General features: G+C 36.6%; 1 protein-coding gene across 1 annotated transcript in view; it reads left to right on the forward strand.

The window, feature by feature from the left end:
- LOC142661261 (cadherin-8) overlaps positions 1–21,911 on the forward strand; it is a 279,721-nt gene that overhangs the window by 190,297 nt on the left and 67,513 nt on the right. Inside the window, exons 6-8 of the mRNA XM_075838641.1 lie at positions 1,837–2,024; positions 16,074–16,327; positions 21,424–21,560. Coding sequence (XP_075694756.1) covers positions 1,837–2,024; positions 16,074–16,327; positions 21,424–21,560 — 579 coding nt within the window. The remainder of the gene's footprint in view (positions 1–1,836; positions 2,025–16,073; positions 16,328–21,423; positions 21,561–21,911) is intronic.

The following is a 21,911-nucleotide window of genomic DNA, read 5'->3' on the forward strand; positions in this document are numbered from 1 at the left end:
TTAACCAAAGAGGAAGAGGAGAATCCCTTCTGTTCAGCATAAGGAAGACACAGTGCAGCAATTACACTACAAGAATTGGTAAAAACTGCAATGGTTAGGAATATACTTTACGGCTACTGCCATTTTATGGTAAAGAATTCCCATAAACGTATAGATGAAGTTATGCTCATGATGAGGGCGGCAGCTGTAAGAATGTTGTTTTTAGCAGCTGCTTAATTAACATACTGCTTTTACGTCTCGCATCAGACTCCTGGGAGGACGAGCTGGGTCATAGTACATCTTTATCATGGAGTATACCAAGAGAAGAACAATGAAATCTAGACATTATACTGCTCTGATGACTGAATGAAAAATGTGCATGGCAGAAGAAAAATGGAGATTCTTATTGAGATTAGATAAATAGATAGAATAGATAGATAGATAGATAGATAGATAGATAGATAGATAGATAGATAGATAGATAGATAGATAGATAGATAGATAGATAGATAGATAGATAGATAGATAGATAGATAGATAGATAGATAGATAGATAGACAGATAGACAGATAGATAGACAGGAAAGTTTTATCAGCAAAATTAAAAACAAACGTGAATACATGTGCAAGTATGCCCGTGACTGCAGAACAATATACAAGAAAATGGCAACAGCACTCTGCGAACACCAATGCCACCTAAACACTATATATAAATAAATATGCATTACTGCTGAATCTACTTACAATAGTGAGGTTCTTAGCACACATTTTGATCAAATTGTGTGAGCCCACCTGCTACCTGCTCATTTTTCTGGAATGTGCTGATCAAACTTTCTTGTGTATTCTATATATATATGTGGGGTTAGTAACTGCCTCCATTTTTGATCCTGCACTCCTCCCATTATGCCATAGAGGGATTTTAATTAGTTTAATGCTGGTTCCTACCTTCCCAAGTGTATTCTGCAGGCTTAGACCAACAACAGAGGTGTATATGCAGGGAAGGGACCCACCTTATAAGTGAGGTTGCCTCATCGTGGCAGGTGGGCTCACACAATTTGATCAAAATGTGTGCTAAGAACCTCCCTATTGTAAGAAAATTTGGCAGTAATGCATATTTATTTATATATAGTGTTTTAGGTGGCATTGGTGTTTGCAGAGTGCTGTAGATAGATAGATAGATAGATAGATAGATAGATAGATAGATAGATAGATAGATAGATAGATAGATAGATAGATAGATAGATAGATAGATAGATAGATAGATAGATAGATAGATAGATAGATAGATAGATACTGTAAATTTCATCTTTTAGCTCCGAGCGATCATGGTAGTCATTCAGAGCAGAGGCGTAACTTGAAGTTCTTTGTCCCTAATGCAAAATCTGTAACAGCCCCCCCCCCCTACCATATGCCATTTATCATACTGGTGTCTTAAGTGGCAGAGGGGCCCCCTCAGGTATCAGGGCAAGTTTAGAGGCTGAAAACGTATTATCAACATTGTAACAATTGTTCACCTGTCGGTAAGACCACGTCAGTACTAGTTTTTATGACTTTGAATGTACCCAAGAATTTTTCCTTTCGCGAATAGCAAAAAGATGTTGAAAATGTGATGAATTGAAGCTGCAACTACTATATATTAAAAAGTTAGACATTTAGAATATGCAGGCTAGCTCTAGTAGAAGTAGGGAGTCATATTTATCTAAGAAGCAAAATACAATAGAAACCAAGAGGATCAGCAACCCCGGACTGTTTCACACTTGTTTAATAACTTTTTATCAAATGTGAATTGGGGAAATGTAAAGTGAAGAATTAAGTACATTAACTTTAATTGTAATGTTTTCTCTCCCTTATTTGTAAGGTCAGTATCAATTTGTAATCCCAGAAGACATTGCTCTTGGTGATCCAGTTGGACGTGTGAGGGCAAATGACAGAGACATTGGAGAGAATGCTAAGTCATCATTTGATATCATTGATGGTGACGGGAGAGATATGTTTGAGATCACTACAGACTCCCAGACACAGGAAGGCGTCATTCGACTTCGTAAGGTAACGCATATTTTACCATTGTTATATGCAGAAAACACATTGATAGTGAATTCGTAAAAAAGTTGGCTTGATGTAAATAGATAAATATATTACACCTTTCACTACCTCAATCCTCAAGTCTATGAATCTGGTGGGGGATGTGAACTATCTAGAAATGATCAACTATAAGACAACATGTAGGCACATTTCCAGACGGATTTATCACAAAATATATTTTTTATGGTTCCATGATTTTGGACCTAGATGCCTTGTGGTGGAGGCAAGAAAATAATAAAAAATAAATATATATATATATATATATATATATATATATATATATACATATATATATATATATATATGTATGTATATAGTCTTGGCGGGTCTTGGTGGCATCAACACTATGCAAACATGGGCAAGGGGGCCCATGGTGGTCTAGTTAAACATTGTCTATGCTTGTCAAGTCAAGAGTGGGTAGACAGATGGCCCATTATCTCACTCAAAAGCCCACATATATCTGGAGCTGGACCTGGGTCTTCTTCAAGGAGAACTTAATTTCTTCCCACTGTCCTTAGACAGGCAGCAATTATCAGTTATAACTGTATATTGGTGATGAAAGTACCGACATAGAACTGAAAGGATTTTCATACCACATGTATAGTATCTATAGTAATGGGGACCCACTGTTTAGTAAAGTAAAGAGGCTATGGTGCTCTTCCGAATCTCATGCCCTCGTATTGGCTTTTCTCACCTTCACTCAGGAGACTAACCCTCCCGTAAATTTAGCAAATGATCCCAGTGATCGGAGACTGCACTGATCAGATTTCTATCAATGTTGTGGGAAGACTTGGTAGACAAGTGGAGAACCCCTTTAAACAAATGCAACAATGTAAACCACCTGAATTCATATTTTCAAATAGATTTATCACATTTAAATCAAGGGAAGTTGAATAATAATACATTTCTTATATTGATCTTCATAAAAGATTTCCATAATGTATTTTTTTATTAATATTTTAAGTTGCTCTTATGATTACTAATACACAGGAAACAGAAAATTGAAATCACAATAATAGCCTTTCTTTCAATAATATATGTACTGGCCAGTTTTATCAATAGCAATACCATGTGTATACAAATACCATACAATCTTAAAAGAAAGACGAGCTGTATACCTGGAGAGATAAAACAAGAACATAAATCTACTGGTCCAGGGAAGGAGCTGTAGGCTACAGAAGGTTAGTAAGCATACACATTCCCTAAATCATTGCAGAAGGATCATTACACAGTCAAGTTAAAACAAAGGACCTTCCCTGGTTGATATTCAATAGGAATACAAGGTAGTCTGCAATCTATCAAGCTCAATAAATTATTCCTTGTGTTTTTGCTACTTTCACAAAGGTTTAGCGGAGATTCTCATATAATTAAGTTACTCATTACCTGCTATGTTCATTTCAGCATTCCATGAAACCTTTACTTTTAATTTGCACAGTTTTATAGTTTTATACATATATATATATATATATATATATATATATATATATATATATATATATATATATATATATATATATATCAGATTCAAGCAACAGAAAGCATGCAAGGGTCCTACCAGCTCGACTTGGGATTTGGCTCTCAAGTGTCTTGCAGTTTGTGGGCAGAAATGGTGAATATTGAATACTTACTCATTGCCCATCGGCTATGCACACCAATAAACACATATTTATATATATAAAAATGTATAGCAGTGTCATTGGTGCAACTTTGTAATGACATTTTATTAAAAATTATTATTACTTTTAGAGATACAGCTGCTTTGTATCCTGTATACAGAGCAGCTGTATCTAGCGCTGAAACATGTATCTGTCAGGTCTGCGGGACTGATGGGTTCAGTGACAGCGGGTCCTGCATGTCTCTGACACGCAGGATCCACCTGTTCTAAACTTAGATGTGATCGATAACAGCTCGATCCTGTGTTTTCAAAGGCGTACATTAAAAGTGATTGTTTAACTTTAAATCCATTCAAAAAAAATTATATTCAAATTATTTTATTTTAATATATATATATATATATATATATATATATATATATATATATATCTTCACATAGGTTAGAGCTCTTTGATTTATGTTTCAGTGCACCAAGTCCCAAATTCAATATGCAATAAATAATAATATATGGCTATCTGCAGCCACCAATAGATGGAACATAAGAACTTACTGCATACAGCTTCTATTTAACTCAACCATAGCCCCTAAGCTTCCCCTAGTGGTGGCCAAAAAAAATATCATTCGACTCTATGGCAATACAAGGGATTTGGAGCTCTATTAGAACCGGGGCTCCAACCCCTCTAAAAATATATTATTCGATTTATCAGTACAGAATTTTAGATCTAAGAATAAAATGGTTTCCACAGGTGAATATTCACTTTGAAGGAAGCTCTATGTACGGGGCACATCTTTAGTTATCCAAGGGGCATGCAAATCCTATTCTTCAATTGGGCACTGTCCTTATATCAGTGTGGGAATTATATACTTAGAAATCACATTTAGAACCACCAACTCAACTTCAGCTACAGAAGGTTGCAGATTTATGGTAGAAGTCTTCTATGTCAGCAATGTGACATCACATGTCATGATGTCATTTTCTACTCCCAAAATAATTCATGTATCTAATCATGTTGTTGATGTAAGGGTAAGGTAGAAAAGAGCTTATTTGGTCTGTAACAAAATATTCTTTGTCTACAGGTCTGTTGTACAACTAGTGTCCGTTGTTAGTCCACATCCATGATTAAAATATTAGAAAAGCCAAGCAAAATTACAATCCAGGCGGAACTGCTACACTGTGTTATGTCGAGTTCAGGGCCTGAGGGGGCGGTGCATGACACAAGGATTCTCTGTTTGGTGTTTTTTTATTCCTGTGTCATGCACCGCCCCCCCAGGCTGTGCACTAGACAAAACACAGTATATTAGTTTTGCCTGGAGTGTTCCTTTAATATTTTGAATATAAAAGATCTTGTATGACCAGCATCCCCCTCGTCTCACCTTATCATATGACAAGCTGTTATCACTGCTTTTACTGCCTAAAGGTAGATTTTGTAGCTAAGCAGAGAGACCAGTGACAATATAGCAGAAATTAGAATTAATTTACAGATCTTGACATCAGGAAATTTGAAGAAATGAACCTCATTAACAATGACCTTCTTCACTTCTTATTATTTTCCTGCTTTCAGACTACAAAGTAAAATTTTGGTAAAACCTTCATTTGAAATCAATTAGGAATATTATCACATCTACTCCAGTTTTATAATGAAAAGACTTTCACAAATGATGTAGTAAGAAAGTTATGATTGATGTTTATAAATGAAACTGATTTAGGATGAAGTTACATTTAAGTCATCTTTACTGTAATGTTTTTAATTTAAAAAAAAACAAATTTACCCAAATGTTGAGACATTGCTTCTACCATTAAAGGGACTTCAGACAGAAGTCCTGCTTCTTTTTGTCTTCTGAAAGGATACATACAGTAGGTGTATGTACTGTATATATCTGTAAATGCAATATTTTTTTATGTGTTTTTTTCTCTTTTTACACTAAAATTTGTGGTAAGAAATTAAGCTTACAGTCTGGACCAGTAGTAGTCAATTGGCCACATTATATATAATGAGTAAACCATATCCCCTTACATCCCCTTACAGGACCATACATTATGGTCAACCAAGGTCAGGATAAAGTATAGAGATACACAGGGTGGAACAGGTCCACCAAATTAACAAAGGTCCGGACACAGTATTGGTCCCCAAAAGTTCCAGGAGATGGCCACCCCATCTGGGGCTGACTTTGGAGGCAATTACCTGCTATTAAGTTTTTTTCTATTGGTTGAATATTTATTTTTTTACTTATTGATAATATGTCCTGTATGTAAAATGATAACAACAAAGTTTACAATTAATTTAAAAGAAGACTTGCACATATTCTGCATAGATGAAGGATGGGCCCTCAAGATCATTTTTTCTGGAGGGCCCAAGAAATCCCAGTCCCCAACACTGGTGACACACCTATATAATTGATTTACAAATTTAATCACAGCAGATATTTAAGAAACATTTTCCGATGTAATGTTTTCGGGTTTTTTTCTACTTTCAAGTTCTGCTTTTGTTTTCTTCCAAACATTTTTCTAGAGGAAACACAGAGTTTATATTGGTTTGTGTAAATCAGCCATATCTAGGCATTCTTGCCATGTAGAAATGTGAACAGATCCATCTATGGTCCCTCTAGCAATCAGATAATATTGTTTACTTCTCCTGCAGCGGCCACTGTAGGAGAGAAATAGTATTGCATGGTGCTCATTCAAATAATGGACAGCCTCATAATTAATGATAACACCAAGTCCTCCAGAGTAGAAAATGCTTTTTGCTCCAAGCAAATGACCCCCTGTACAATGTCCATGTGCCCTTAACTCACCATGTTCCCATATTGTCCTGTCCTCTGCTTGCTAGATTGTATTGTAAGCTTTCAATCAGTGGCCACGAATCAAAACTGCTGTCTTCTGTGCCACATGCATCCCCATACTGTCATAAAAAGTAACAATTAAGCTATATTTACATTTCGTTTATAGCCTCCATTTTATGTATATGCCAGGAAACACCCCTGTGGCATCCATCACCCATAAGGACCCATTGTAAAAAAAACATACAGTACGCTATATAAATTTTTTTACTGGATGCCGTTATATAGAATAGTGTAGTCTGCTACAATATTCCATACCTTTTTTTGTGGTACACTGATGTGTACCAGCCAGACAGAGGCAAAAAGGACGCTCTTTCGGCCACCCGTGGTCTAATGTAACCCAATCCGTAGCATGTATATCAGGGGCTTTCACAAGCGTGATGCGAGCATAACTTTAACTAAATAAATACATTTGAGTATTATCATAAATTTGTTACATGTTCCTATTCCCCTTCTGAGAAAAACCTAAATCTAATTAGAATGCTTCAGTATGGCAGCTTATAATACCATACGGAACAAAAATTTGATTATTTTTCTACATCAAGACAATAATTAAATATATAGTACACAATTACATTCTGTTTAATATGTAAAGTCCCTTTACAAGGATCTGTGACTATATCCATGAATAGAAGTGATATGTTGGGCTTCTATATATTCAGGGGCAACATTTAACGAAAAACGTCACCACAAACCTTTCAGCCAAGTGTATCGTGTCCTGAAGTTCCCTATAATTGAGTCACAGAACTCTCCGGTGCTTTCTGTCAGTCACTGAGGCTGTATGAGGATGGCAGACAAGACTTAAATAATTGATCTTTGCCAACTTGGGTAGACGTTGAATAAATTCACTCTGAAGTGATCTCCTAGTTTGCCCTCAAGGGCTCTAACAGATTGTATAGTGAAGCAAGTGCTGCCGGTGGGCTGTCGTTGAAGATCCACAAAGCCGTACTAAGGGAAAGCACTTGCTTGTTGCCTATTTTTAGTTCCATACAGACTTTAAATAGCCTGTAGCAAATTTAATTAAAATGTGTGTTTAATGAAATATAGTGCAACAGCTCAATAACTTTTACAGTCGTAACTAGAGCTAGCCCAAGCTATTTGGTTTGGTGCATTGTCAGGTATAATTAGTGAAAATTGACTCTAATAAAGTAACATCTCGCTTTTGTGGATAACACTGGATGCATCTGTCATTTTCTACAACATGTTGAAATAAATGATTATGTCCTGTGCTAAATTATAGCAGTATTTCAGTAATCCTAAATAATGTTATTGCAGAATCTGTTTCATTTTCCTTATTTCCTATAAAATATTTGATATTATTATTATTATTATTATTATTATTATTATTACTATTATTATTATTATTATTATTATTATTATTGTTATTTTATATTAAAAATAAAAAAAGATGAACCCTGATTTTTAGATTTGCCTACTTCACTATCACTTAAATACCACACAGTGTTCTTCTGGGAAAAAAAAAACAGTAGACTTTTTTTCTAATCTCATACAACCTGTTTAGATCTAAACAATGGATGGCATGGACATTGTGGTTTCACCCTTATTAAGTATCAGCTTCTGCAATGGGGTTCTACTACAGTAACTGAATTGGGACAAGCCGTGCACAACCAGCCTCAGACTGGGGTTCCTTGGGTCCACGATTGGTAATAATTCTGAGGGACCACCCTCCAACTGTACAGAACATGTGCCCGTCCCCTTTTAATGACATCATAAAATTTGTAGTACATATCATTAATAATCAATCAAATTGTGTTTTATTGGCCTAAGGAAGAGATCTGTCCGACCTCAAAATGCGTAGCCTATTGCCCGATCATTGAGAAACACATGCTTCTGAAAATACCCTTTGGTTTTGATTATCCTTCCTTCAAGAGTCACCTTACTCTCCATCAACAACAATTCCCCACCATGGGTACAGTCTCACCAGACAGCGCTATACTAAGATCCACTTCTTTCCTTGATTGTTCAAAATCATCAATAAGGTCTAATAGGTTCTTTATGAATTAACCCATAAGACATAAACCCTAGCGGCAACTGTACTTGCCTTAAAAACATCCAACTGTTGAATCATTATTAGTTGAGCATGGAAATGCATAAAAAAGCTCCACATTTGTGACTTAAAATATTAAGCTCCAGATAAATCTAAACCTGAAGTTCTGGGTGGAATTCTTTGTTAATGTCACTTGCATATTAATACGATTTTTCTCCTATATCCTGGCAGTTACTTACTTATACTCCTTTTAACAATAAATCTATGTCAGACTCTGCATCATACAATCTCATTACATAACAGGTGTAGACTTTTTCAATAAGAAATATGCAAGACAGTTAATATCTTTATTCTGCAATATGTTCCATGTAAGCCTCATATTTGCATATTCATTAGTTCTGGCATTTTGCAGCTCATTGTCTCTAGTCTGCAATATCCTGAAAATTTGGTGGATTAAAGCACATTAACTTACGCTCTTATGTGAATCCCAATGGGGATTTGTATTGTTGTATTTCAAGTTCCCATTTTCTCTAAAACCTTGATACACATCACCCAAGCTTGTGTTGAGGAGAGAAAGAATTCACCCTTTGTACAGCGTTTTTCATTTAAAACCAAGAAAGTTGAGCTAGAATATATTCAAACATGAGTGACCTAATCAGTACATTGCCAGATTAATCCAATAATGTCAATGGTATTAAAGGAACATACCACCTTAAATGAGAGCAATTTAAAGGCGACAACAATGCTCAAGAATTGGGTACAATTGAGTCATTTAGAAACCACAAAAAGTGCCAATTTAAGAGGTGGAATGAAGGATGCCCATATAGTAATATACATGTAAGGGGCATATGTGGGCCTTCGGCCAGTCAGCATGAACTTCTATACAATTCTGCAACTTCTTCTGGAACCCTCTTGACACTGTTAACTCCCTAATATTGGTCATATTTTGGGACATATTTTTGGTAGGGAAAACCCCTTTTAAATACTCCACTGGGGTATTCTGAGGTCATAGAGGGGAGTCCCTAGTCCAGAACCAATGTCAACGTCTTTGTATTACAAGGATAGACTATTGATTTCAATGGGTACCATATAATTCTTTATTTCGCCTCGGGTGACACTGCTGGGGAGTTAGACACTTGCTGCCAGGTTCCCCCATAGATTACAGGGTCCCAGCAGTGGGATTATGCCAGCATGTGTTAGTCTGGGGGGACTATCTTAACACATACTGGTTAAGCAACTATAGTTGTTTTACTATTTAGTCTATAAAAGTGATATTTCCTGATTTACTTAAAAAGGCTCTGTCACCAGATTTTGCAACCCCTATCTGCTATTGCAGCAGATAGGCGCTGCAATGTAGATTACAGTAACGTTTTTATTTTTAAAAAACGAGCATTTTTGGCCAAGTTATGACCATTTTTGTAATTATGCAAATGAGGCTTGCAAAAGTCCAAGTGGGTGTGTTTAAAAGTAAAAGTCCAAGTGGGCGTGTATTATGTGCGTACATCGGGGCGTTTTTAATACTTTCACTAGCTGGGCGCTCTGATGAGAAGTAACATCCTCTTCTCTTCAGAACGCCCAGCTTGTGACAGTGCAGATCTGTGACGTCACTCACAGGTCCTGCATCGTGACGGCCACATCGGCACCAGAGGCTACAGTTGATTCTGCAGCAGCATCAGCGTTTGCAGGTAAGTCGATCTTACCTGCAAACGCTGATGCTGCTGCAGAATCAACTGTAGCCTCTGGTGCCGATGTGGCCGTCACGATGCAGGACCTGTGAGTGACGTCACAGATCTGCACTGTCAGAAGCTGGGCGTTCTGAAGAGAAGAGGATGTTACTTCTCTTCACAGCGCCCAGCTAGTAAAAGTATTAAAAACGCCCCGATGTACGCACCTAATACACGCCCACTTGGACTTTTACTTTTAAACACACCCACTTGGATTTTTGCAAGCCTCATTTGCATAACTACAAAAATGGTCATAACTTGGCCAAAAATGCTCGTTTTTTAAAAATAAAAACGTTACTGTAATCTACATTGCAGCGCCTATCTGCTGCAATAGCAGATAGGGGTTGCAAAATCTGGTGACAGAGCCTCTTTAATGTTGAGGTGGACATTTTGCCATTTTGTGAGCATGTTTAATAAATACAGTGCCTTCGGAAAGTCTTCAAACCCTTTCAGTTTTTTCACATTTTGTTATGTTGAGGTCTTCTGCTAAAATAAAAAAAAATCAAGTTTTTCCCCATCATTCTGCACTCAATAAGCCATAATGACAAAGTGAAAACTGAATTTCAGAAATTTTCGCAAATTTATAAAAAAATTAAAAACTCAAATTTCACATGGAAATACATATTTGGATCCTTTGCTATGACACTTGAAATTTAGCTCTAGAGCCTCCCATTTCTCTAGATCATCTTTGAAATGTTTCAACACACTGGATTGGAGTCCAACTGTGGTTAATTCATTTGATTGGACATGATTTGGAAAGACACACCCCTGTCTATATATGGTCTCACAGCTGACAATGCATTATCAGAGCAAAAACCAAGCCATGAGGAGGAAAGAACTGCCTGTAGAGCCCAGAGACAGGATTGTGTGGAGACACAGATCTGAAGAAGGGTGCAAAAAATGTTTGCTGCACTGAAAGAACAACCAGGACTCTTCCTAGAGCCGGCCACCCCACTAAACTAAGTAATCGGAGTAGAAGGGCCTTGGCAAGAAAGGTGAACAAGAAACCAATGGTCACTGGCTGAGCTCCAAAGATCCTGTATGCAGATGGGAGAAACTTCCAGAAGGTCAACCATCACTGCAGCACTTCACCAATCTGGGATGTATGGCAGAGTGGCTTGAAAGATGCCTCTTCTCAGTAAAAGACACATGAAAGCCCACCTGGCATTAGCAAAAAAAAGCACCTAAAGGACTCTCAGACTGTGAGAAACAAGATTCTGTGGTCTGCTGAAACCAAAATTTAACTTTTTGGCCTTAATTTTAAGCGACATGTCTGGAGGAAACCAGGCACTGCTCTTCACCTGCCCAATACCATCTCTACAGTGAAGCATGGTGGTGGCATCATCATGCTATGGGAGTGCTTTTCAGCGGCTGGTAAATGGAGACTGGTCAGGGTTGAGGAAAAGATGAATGGTGCAAAGTACACAGATATTCTTAATGAAAACCTGATTCAGAGTGCCCTGGACCTCAGACTGGGCCGAAGGTTCACCTTCCAACAAGACAATGACCCTAAGCACACAGCCATCACAGGAGTGGCTTAGGGACAACTCTGTGAATGTCCTTGAGTGATCCAGCCAGAGCACTGAGTAGAAGCCAATAGTACATCTCTGGAGAGACCCGAAAATGGCTGTCCACCGATGGTCCCCATCCATCCTGACTAAGCTTGAGAGGATCTGCAGAGAAGAATGGCAGAAAATCCCCAAATCCAGGTGTGCAAACCTTGTGGCATCAAACCCAAGAAGACTGGAGGCTGTTATCGCAGCCAAAGGTGATTCAACAAAGTACTAAATAAAGGGTCTGAATACTTTAGTTTTTCCTTTTCAATAAATTAGCAAAGACCAATAAGATTCTGTTTTCACTTTGTCATTATGGGGTATTGAGTGCAGAATGATTGGGGAAAACTTTAATTCTTTTTATTTTGGCACAAAGCCTCAACTTAAGAAAATGGGAACAAATTGAAAGGGTCTGAAGACTTTCCGAATGCATTATGAATAAGGTACAATTATACCATCAGCTTTCGAGATGCTAATTCAAAGGTGACAACCATTATGGCTGTATTTTTTGTTGTCACTTTTGAAAAAAATGGCCAACACAAAAATTAATAAATAAAACATAATTACAGAATTTTTGCTAGTACTCTTATTTATCATTTACTATTATACAGCAATATTCATGACAGGGCAGTAGTTAATTTTTGGATGAAAAGTACAGAAATAAGCACCAAAGTTAACGTTAAGGCTGCTTTTATATGCCGTTGCCATTTATTTTTTAAATACAATTATATGTATTTTTTGTTTGACTTAAACAGCCAAAATGTGATGATATTTCATGGAAGGATATTGAACAGTTTCTAGTGTTACATTAATTTGTAGATGGCAGTGACCTAGAATATCATCAAGTCATTAACATCTCTCTATTCTAAGGGATGTTAAACTCTCCAAGGAGGCAAGGCTGCCAAATCCATTATTTTGTTATTATTTTTTCACAATTTTGTTGTTCTTAAGATCCGTCTTGACGATTGAAAGTGCCTTTGTGGCCACTAAATACATTCCATTTTATGCCAACGACTGATAAAATGAGCATGGAAACTGGCAGGAAACCGCAGATCTCTATAAAGAGTATTATTTCCAATTTACCATTACAATTGATTAAAAATGTCAAGAGTCAGTGCCTCGATGACTTCCTTGTATGGCCCCGGGCTCATGCTACTCATCTCCGTTTGGGATTATAGAGTTCCCTTTTCATTCAATGGAATTACAAATGACATGTTCTAGAATTCTACTTCTAAAGTAGGATCACAATAAGATCTGAATATAAATAAGGGCTATAAAAAGGTTTATAGGACGAAATAACTTATATTTAGTATATAAAATAGTGCCAAGAGTACTATTTCCTCATATCTTCTTTGATCCTCTTTTTATGCACAGCACTTAGCAGAAGTGAATCTGTAGGGGGCAGAATTAGCAGTCTTAAGGCCGTTCTACGCGGGCCAATAATAGGGCAAATGAGCGTTTATATGAACACTCGTTCCCAATCAGTGCCCTGTGTAAACAGGGCAACGAACAGCCGATGAACGCTGATGCAGTCCATAAGCCATTCTGCCTTATTAGAAAACACCAGTAATATAAATGAAGCATTAAGACTGGGGAGCCCTGTTGCAGATTTTCGGGCATTGGAGCCCACGAGATTCTCCTATGATACCCCCTTTTCCCATTTTTTATAGTCTGTACTTTACTCTAAATACATATCTATAAAGCTGCATAATATATTAAAGTTACAGGTTTTTGCAGTGTTCTGAATATTAAGCAGTTTGTCACTTGTCAAAGCTTGGGCAGATCCCATATTCTAAGCGCCCATAGAATACTCTATGGGTGCCCTTTATTGCTGGCATCATCAGGGGGCACGTATTTAACATTATATGGGGTTCTCTGTAGATGCCACTGTAAAGGGTGTGGCATAAAGTTGAGGAGGCAATGTTAAAAGTTTGTAATGGATGAAAAGGTAAAGAAATTACAGATTTTCAGGGGTTTCAATAGAGTTTCTATACTGATTGGCTTTCTGATTAGAAATTTTCTGTAAGGGAACTTTAATGTTAACGTGCATCCAACTGGATCATAGCATTGCAGATTCCAGTGCCATGACTTTGCTTAGACCATTGAGGCCCAACTGATTGCCCAAAGGCCAAATATGGTCCTCATGTGCCATTTTACATTTTGTATGTAGAACTAATCTATATAAATAGTTGAGTAGCTTTATAAAGAATGAAGTTGTTAAGGGAAGTCCGTTGACAAGCTTGGTGACTGTTTCTAATGACAACCAGCAGATTTTTGAATGCAGCTCTGGAGTATAATACAGGCTGCAACTCGTCATCAGTGCACAATTATTAAGTAATGTATTTACAGGGTTACTCATCTTTTTATGAGGGTTAATTTCTCTATGTAAACCGTAAAAATGTTCAAAGTTGGACATCCCCCGAAACCCTCTACAGCAACAGCAGTTAGCAATATGTACTGGCGATTGTTAATATTGTAAAGACAATTTGATTTTGTGCAAGACAATTGGACCTTTCTTTGATAGCCATGCGCACGTTCCCCACAATGTCCTTCCATCGGCTGCATAACCGGAAATTCATTATATACGCTGTAAGGTAGCACCTTGAACTGCAATGCCTATTGGGCATAGAGGACTTTCCAAACATTTTTCTTGGTTGAAAAATATGTAATGTCCATAAAAACTACCAAAATGTTTCTTCTTCTATGCTTAAATAGACAGTTTAGTTTAATCAATGAATCTATATATATTACAAATTTTAGTCAACTTAATCATTTTTTTTTTATATATAAAGGTTAAAAGGAACAGGTTGAATAGAAAGCACTTGCCTGCTTTGAACAAATTATTTTTGTTAGAAGAGTTTGCTAATAATAAGGGGATCACAGGGTGTCTTGCCATTGTAACGCCCAGCGGTCAGCTGTAGTTTGTAGGGAATCTCTAAGTGTTCAATTTCCCTGCAGCGCCATCACAGGCGAAGTGAAGCATTACACATTGCCTATGGAAATCAAGGGGATGGCAGGGACTACCGTGTCCTCTAAAGAAAGAGATTCTTTTTGTTTCCACTTTGAATGAGGAAATATATTTTCTAAACCAACCTACTCCTTTTAATTAAAGCATATAGCAAATTTCTAGCCCAAACTTAACTCACTGAAAGTTTGTTGTCACATTATGCTACCAAGCCAACTGCTATTACCATGAAGCCATATGGAGGGGATTGGTGATTGATAAGTTGCCCTGCGCACGTCTTCGCAGAATGTATGATGTATATTTCTATATTTGAAGGAAGTTTCGTGACAGACAAGAACATCCTCTTAGATTAGAAGATTTTTTTCGTCAATCTGTGACAGCTGATAGGAAATTGTCATTCTTTCATTAAAATGTGCACATGCTATTAGCTTCTTTTATTTCCACTTGTTTCTGTTGTCAGCTGTATTTCGCAGATTAGTGGCGCATACAAAAAGGTGAAATAAAATATGTTCATAAAACAGTTCAAAGAAATAAAGAAAGCTATGAATTAAGGCAATAGTTTGCATTATACTTGGAATACTGATCTATAAATGAGTGTATATTACTTACCAATATGTGTGGGAGTATATTACACTATCCGGTTATTATACAGTATACAAAATGTTTCCAGAAATTCCTTGTAAAAACATGCAGAAACAATGAAAGCCCAAGTAATGCTATAATTAAAATTGATTTTAGGAGAGTAATAAACAAAAAAAAAGTACTCTATTGTTAAAAAAGTAATGCACGGGATAGATAATGGTTTATTGCTATGCATAATACTACTCGGCTGCACATATTCCCTTGTATTTTATGCATTGTCTAAGAAATACTAAAATATTTATCGCACCTTGAGGCTGTATTAGAAATCACCTCGTTTATTTTTTTTTTACTAGCAAGTCCCTGATTAGGAATTTCGGCAATATGCAGGTTGTGTATTCACTTATAAAGTTTTATTATCTACCTGTTGTTAAATTCGGATTCTCAAACAACAAACAAAGAATATTTAGCAAATTTCAAATTAAAAGAGAAAGGTAAAGAGGACAGGGAACAAAAAGATTGACTTCATTGAGGCAACATAAACAGATATCAATAAATGCCCACACAATTTACAGGCTCAGCCTGAGCGAGTAGATGGCTGATACTATGGTTGCATTAGAACTCAGTCAATGTGCTTAAATGGACATAACTTTCATCCATCAGCATTAAATTCATTTGTTCTTGCTTCTGTGGTCATTAGTGAAAGACATTTATCTTTGTCATTTTTAACAGCCTCTGGACTTCGAGAGCAAAAAATCCTATATACTGAAGGTAGAAGCAGTCAATACTCATATTGATCCACATTTCATCAGTGGGGTACCCTTCAGAGATACCGCAACAGTGAAAATTACAGTGGAGGATGCGGATGAGCCACCAATGTTTTCATCACCTACTTATCTTCTGGAAGTGCATGAAAATGCAGCCATCAATGGTGTCATTGGCCAGGTTACAGCTCGAGATCCTGATTCAGTATCAAGTTCCATAAGGTATTGTGTCTAGTTTCAATAAAGAAGTTGAGAGTATTTATACATGTTGTCTGCTTTGGTACTATGTAATATTGTAATAAAATTATTCCATTTATGTTTGAGGTGCAGTCTGATATACCTGTTTTCTTGCTTGATCATTTACCATTGTTCAGAATCGTAACACAGGAGATACTATGAAGCAAGGGCGGTTATTAGTCTACAAACACTGGCCAATTGACTCAATGTCTGACCTCCAATGTCTATAGAGTATTTTAAGTATCTCTTGTAGAAAGAATCTTAAAAATATGTAGATATTTTTTATAATCTCAAGAAATACTCTGAAGCAAGGGTGTCTCTTGGTCCACACACACTGATCAATTTCTGTAGATGTCCAACTTCCAATGTGTGTGAAGTATTCCAAGAATCTCTTGTGGAGAGTATCTCAAGTATATCTACAGGGTGGGCCATTTTATGGATACACCTAAATAAAATGGGAATGGTTGGTGATATTAACTTCCTGTTTGTGGCACATTAGTATATGGGAGGGGGGAAACTTTTCAAGCTGGGTGTTGACCATGGCAGCCATTTTGAAGTTGGCCATTTTGTATCCAACTTTAGTTTTTTCAATGGGAAGAGGTCATGTGACACATCAAACTTATCGAGAATTTCACAAGAAAAACAATGGTGTGCTTTGTTTTAACGTTACTTTATTCTTTCATGAGTTATTTACAAGTTTCTGACCACTTATAAAATGTGTTCAAAGTGCTGCCCATTGTGTTGGATTGTCAATGCAACCCTCTTCTCCCACTCTTCACACACTGATAGCAACACCGCAGAAGAAATGCTAGCACAGGCTTCCAGTATCCGTCGTTTCAGTTGCTGCACATCTCATATCTTCACAGCATAGACAATTGCCTTCAGATGACCCCATAGATAAAAGTCTAAGGGGGTCAGATCGGGAGGTATTTCTTCTGCGGTGTGACATGACCCTCTTCCCATTGAAAAAAACTAAAGTTTGATACAAAATGGCCGACTTCAAAATGGCCGCCATGGTCAACACCCAGCTTGAACAGTTTCCCCCCTCCCATATACTAATGTGCCACAAACAGGAAGTTAATATCACCAACCATTCCCATTTTATTTAGGTGTATCCATATAAATGGCCCACCCTGTAGTTATTGTTCATAATTGTAACACAAGAAATACTATGAAGCAAGTGTGGCTCTTGGATACATGCACTGATCAATTTACTCAGATGTCTGACCTCCAGTGTCTGTATAGTATTCTAAGTATCTCTTGTGGAAAGCATCTCAAATATATTTAGTTATTGTTTATAATCTTAACACAAGATATACTATAAAGCAAGGGTGGTTTATGGTCTACACACACTGATCAATTGCCATAGATGTCCAACTTCCAATGTGTGTAAAGTATTCTAAGTATCTCTTGTTCATGATCGTAACACAAGGGATACTATGAAGCAAGTGTGACTCTTCGTCTACACACTGGTCAGTTGACTTAGATGTCTGACCTCCAGTGTCTGTCGAGTATTCTAAGTATCTCTTGTGGAAAGTATCTCAAGTATATTTAGTCATTGTTCATAATTGTGACACAAGAGATACTCCGAAGCAAGGGTGGCTCATGGTCTACACACATTGATCAATTTACGTAGATGTTTAACGTCCAATGTGTGTAGACTATTCTAAGTATCTATTGTGGAGAGTATTTCAAATATATTTAGTCATTATTCATAATTGTAACACAATAGATACTATGAAGCAATGTTGGCTTTTGGTCTACCCACACTGGTCAATTGACTCAGATGTCTGACCTCCAGTGTCTGCAGAGTGTTCTAAGTATCTCTTGTGGAAAGTATCTCAAACGTATTTACATGTTGTTTATTATCTCAAGAGATACTCTGAAGCAAGGGTAGCTCATGGTCTACATACACTTCCGTAGAGGTTCAACCTCCAATTTGTATTCCAAGTTTCTTTTTTGGAGAGTACTTCATGTATATCTAGTCATTGTTCATAATCATAACATAAGAGATACTATGAAGCAATGGTGGCTCCTGGACTACACAAAGTGACCAGTTGCCTCAGATGTCCAATCTCCCAAAAAGTTTTAATCATCTGTATTTAGAAAAACATGAGAAGAAAGCAAATTAACCTACAGTAGATGTACCATAAAGGCTGCTTGGGTGATAAAGACACATAAAGAGATAAGACCCAAGCTCAGGATGCCCAATACGCTTGCCTCATGGGTAAACCGAAACAGTTTAGATCTCCCTCTTCACAAGGACATTGATATTAGGAAACAAGCAAGGGTTGTGTTTTCCTACATAGGATAGGAGGGGGATGGGAAACAAGTAAGATTTATAATGAAGTGAACCAGCACTAGTAGAGGGATCCTTTTTTTATTTTTGCCATGGGACCCGTTATCCTCTTTGTATACCCTGCATTGACCATATCTAAGATTGAAATATAACACAGCACTATAATTTAGCATAATTACTCACACATACATTTTGTTACAGATATCTGTTATATAATAGCTGTCTGTTTTGTCCACAAGAGAACATGTTTTGAATGAAAGATACTCAGACAGTAAAATTTCTATCAAGTAATGTGGTTATGGGAAAATCAATATATGTGTTGAAACATGGAGTCAATTCTTACAAAAATGTACATATGTTAAAATAAATTAAAGTGTATGAGATAAGTGATTAAATGTCCTGTTGGCTTCTGCTTTGCCCTAAGTCTCCCAAGGGGATCGGTCAGTCTAAAATTATATGTGACTTTATACAAAGACATAAACTAAGACAAGATGGTATTTCATTCATTTCTTAAACCAAGAACATATTTGATAAATTGTTATAAAATGAGAACCGTGTTTATCGCATTTGCACTGATGGATAAACATATACTCCTTGGTTTAAGAAAACAATATGGTGAGATTTCACAGAACATTGCCAAAGCATATGCTATCTGCTAATCCTAAAATGTGAGAAAAATAGCATATGCCTAATGTAATGTTCTTGATAGCCACATTGATTGAATAAATGGAACCATGATGTTTTTGTAATAAATAGTTGCTCATTTTTTCTTTGATATTATCCTGTTAGATGCTGATGCATACTCTTGTTATTAATAAAGAAATCATAGGAAAGACTTGAATGACATAGCATGGCTTCATTCTTCAAAGTTTTTGTTGCTCACCTTTCCTTTGTAAATCTACAATTTGTTGGACTATGTTCTATCTAGTCTATAGTTAATCCCATTCTGTTGCCTTATTAAAACTACACCTGAGGCTGTTGTGTCCTCTAGAGTGCCATAATCAAGGAAAAGTTGAGCACGGACATTGCCCTCAAAAAGGTCTTTGATCTTACTTTGATTTTTGGATGTAAGTGAAATTGAAGGACAAGTCTGTGCTAAGACTGCTCAACTGTACAAGTAGTATCTGAGATGTGTTTTTATAGTCAGGTGTTCATTGTTGTATTTGCAATTATAACTCGGATATTTTTTGTATTCTTGATTTTCCCAGAACAATTGTGTTTGCAAAGGAAATATCTTCACAGTGCATTAGTTATCTGGTCACAATGTGCCAGTAATAGGTGTAATATTTTGAGAGAACAAACCGAGAAACCAAATATATTTCATACTGTTGAAGCTACAAGTGATGCTCTTTAACAGAAATTAAGCCACCACTTACACTGCCACCACCTGATCCATTCTCCACATGGCACTTCACCTAGCCGAGTGGCGTTTAGAGGACCCTCTTTGTACCGATCGGTGGAGATACGAGAGTTAGGACTCCTCCACCTTTCAGACATTTATGGCATAGCCCATAGATATATCTTTTTTAGGTCACTTATAAATACAATAATCTTCATACATGAAGTGATTGCAGTGAAAAAATAAAGGTCATATTCCTGTGTGTATTGAAGTATATAAAAAATTCTTTGAATTTACTTCAACCATGGACATGATCATACTTGTACAGTTCAAATTGGAGGAATCAGGTCTTTCAACAACCCATTATTAGAATGTGCCCTAGGCTACTGCCCTAAAGGTTCATGTTATAATCCACCATTGTATTCATAAATATCTATTAGATAATGGTTTAAGAGCTGTCACTTCAGTTCAACTGTATAGCCTACAGGGCAATTTCACGCATAATGATTATTCCTAATTAACCTATGAGAAGGATCACTGTGGATTGTATCCATGATAATTTATGTAACCCGGGGTTATATATATTAAAGTCCTTCAACCATCCCAGCCGGTCTTGGAAAAGAGAGTGCTTGCTAATAAAGGGAAGTGGTTACAGTGAAATATAAGTTTACCAGAACGGAGAGGCTAATTTACTTACATAAAGAGCAATTCTTGTTAGTGAAGCCAATTCTACTGCCAAAATCCATATTTTTGTCCATACAGTAGACTCTCTTAGTGGCTAGTACTTTCTTAGTTCAGATATTCAACTTGAATGGACTTAAACTGGCCTCCACCTTTGTTCTCCAAAAATGTTTTTAGAGCTGTTGATGCTTTCCTTCTCACACTCATAGTAAAACATATTTTTTCTTGAACATGTGGTCCATCTTGAGGCATGATGGTAATAGGAAAGCTAATACAAAATGTAGCGTGATTGCCCCATTAAAGTCTCTAGAATTCTCTAATACGAAAAATATTCTTCCGGGAGAACTGGAAAATCCTCTTCTTGTTTTATAATATGAATTAAGTGAAATAATCTACCAATAAATCTCAGCTTTAAATATTATACCACTGAGATGCCAGTGTAATTAATTTGCATGGCATGCAGCCGGCTTGATATATTATATCACGATAAATGTCGTAGATTGCATATTTATAGTTTGATTAATAACAGGTTTTAAACGTGTCATCAGCCAAAGTTGAATCTTGCTCTTAATTTTCTTATTGACGACGTCTATTTATCATGCTGCAGTTGATTTACTGAATGTTTGTGAAACATGTAACATATGGTGCCATAGAGTAAATAGCTGATGTTGCTTGAATTCTACAAATGCTATTAGTGATGCAAACAAAATAAACTTTGTTAATTTCTTTATTTTATTAAAAAAAATTTTTTTTCATTCATAGGTTTTCTATAGATCGGCATACAGATCTTGACCGTCAATTTAACATTAATGCAGATGATGGCAAAATAACATTGGCTATGGCTTTAGACAGAGAGATGACTATGTGGCATAACATCACAGTGGTGGCTACAGAAACCAGTAAGTTTACCCAATTTTTTTAAAGGAATATTCTAGCGATCATGTATCAATAGTGTCTATTGTATGATATGTTTGGTTCCAATATTATGCTGCTATATCTGTGAACCTATTTATAAAATGTTGCATCTGGGAGGAAGGTTAATAAATGGTCAATTTTAGCAGTATTAAAGTATTACTCCTACAGTAGTGTGATTGGACTTTCCACAGTTTGGTTGCTCTTACTGTAAATAACCCCTCCCTATGTTGATAATGATGTACATTTACCTTCTGTCTAGTTCTTGGAATAAATAGTTCTTACAACACCGGATATAATTATATATATTAAGATCTTGTCTATGATGCCTTTATTTC

This window comes from Rhinoderma darwinii, chromosome 9 (assembly GCF_050947455.1).
Source record: "Rhinoderma darwinii isolate aRhiDar2 chromosome 9, aRhiDar2.hap1, whole genome shotgun sequence".
NCBI classification, from domain to species: Eukaryota; Metazoa; Chordata; class Amphibia; order Anura; family Rhinodermatidae; genus Rhinoderma; species Rhinoderma darwinii.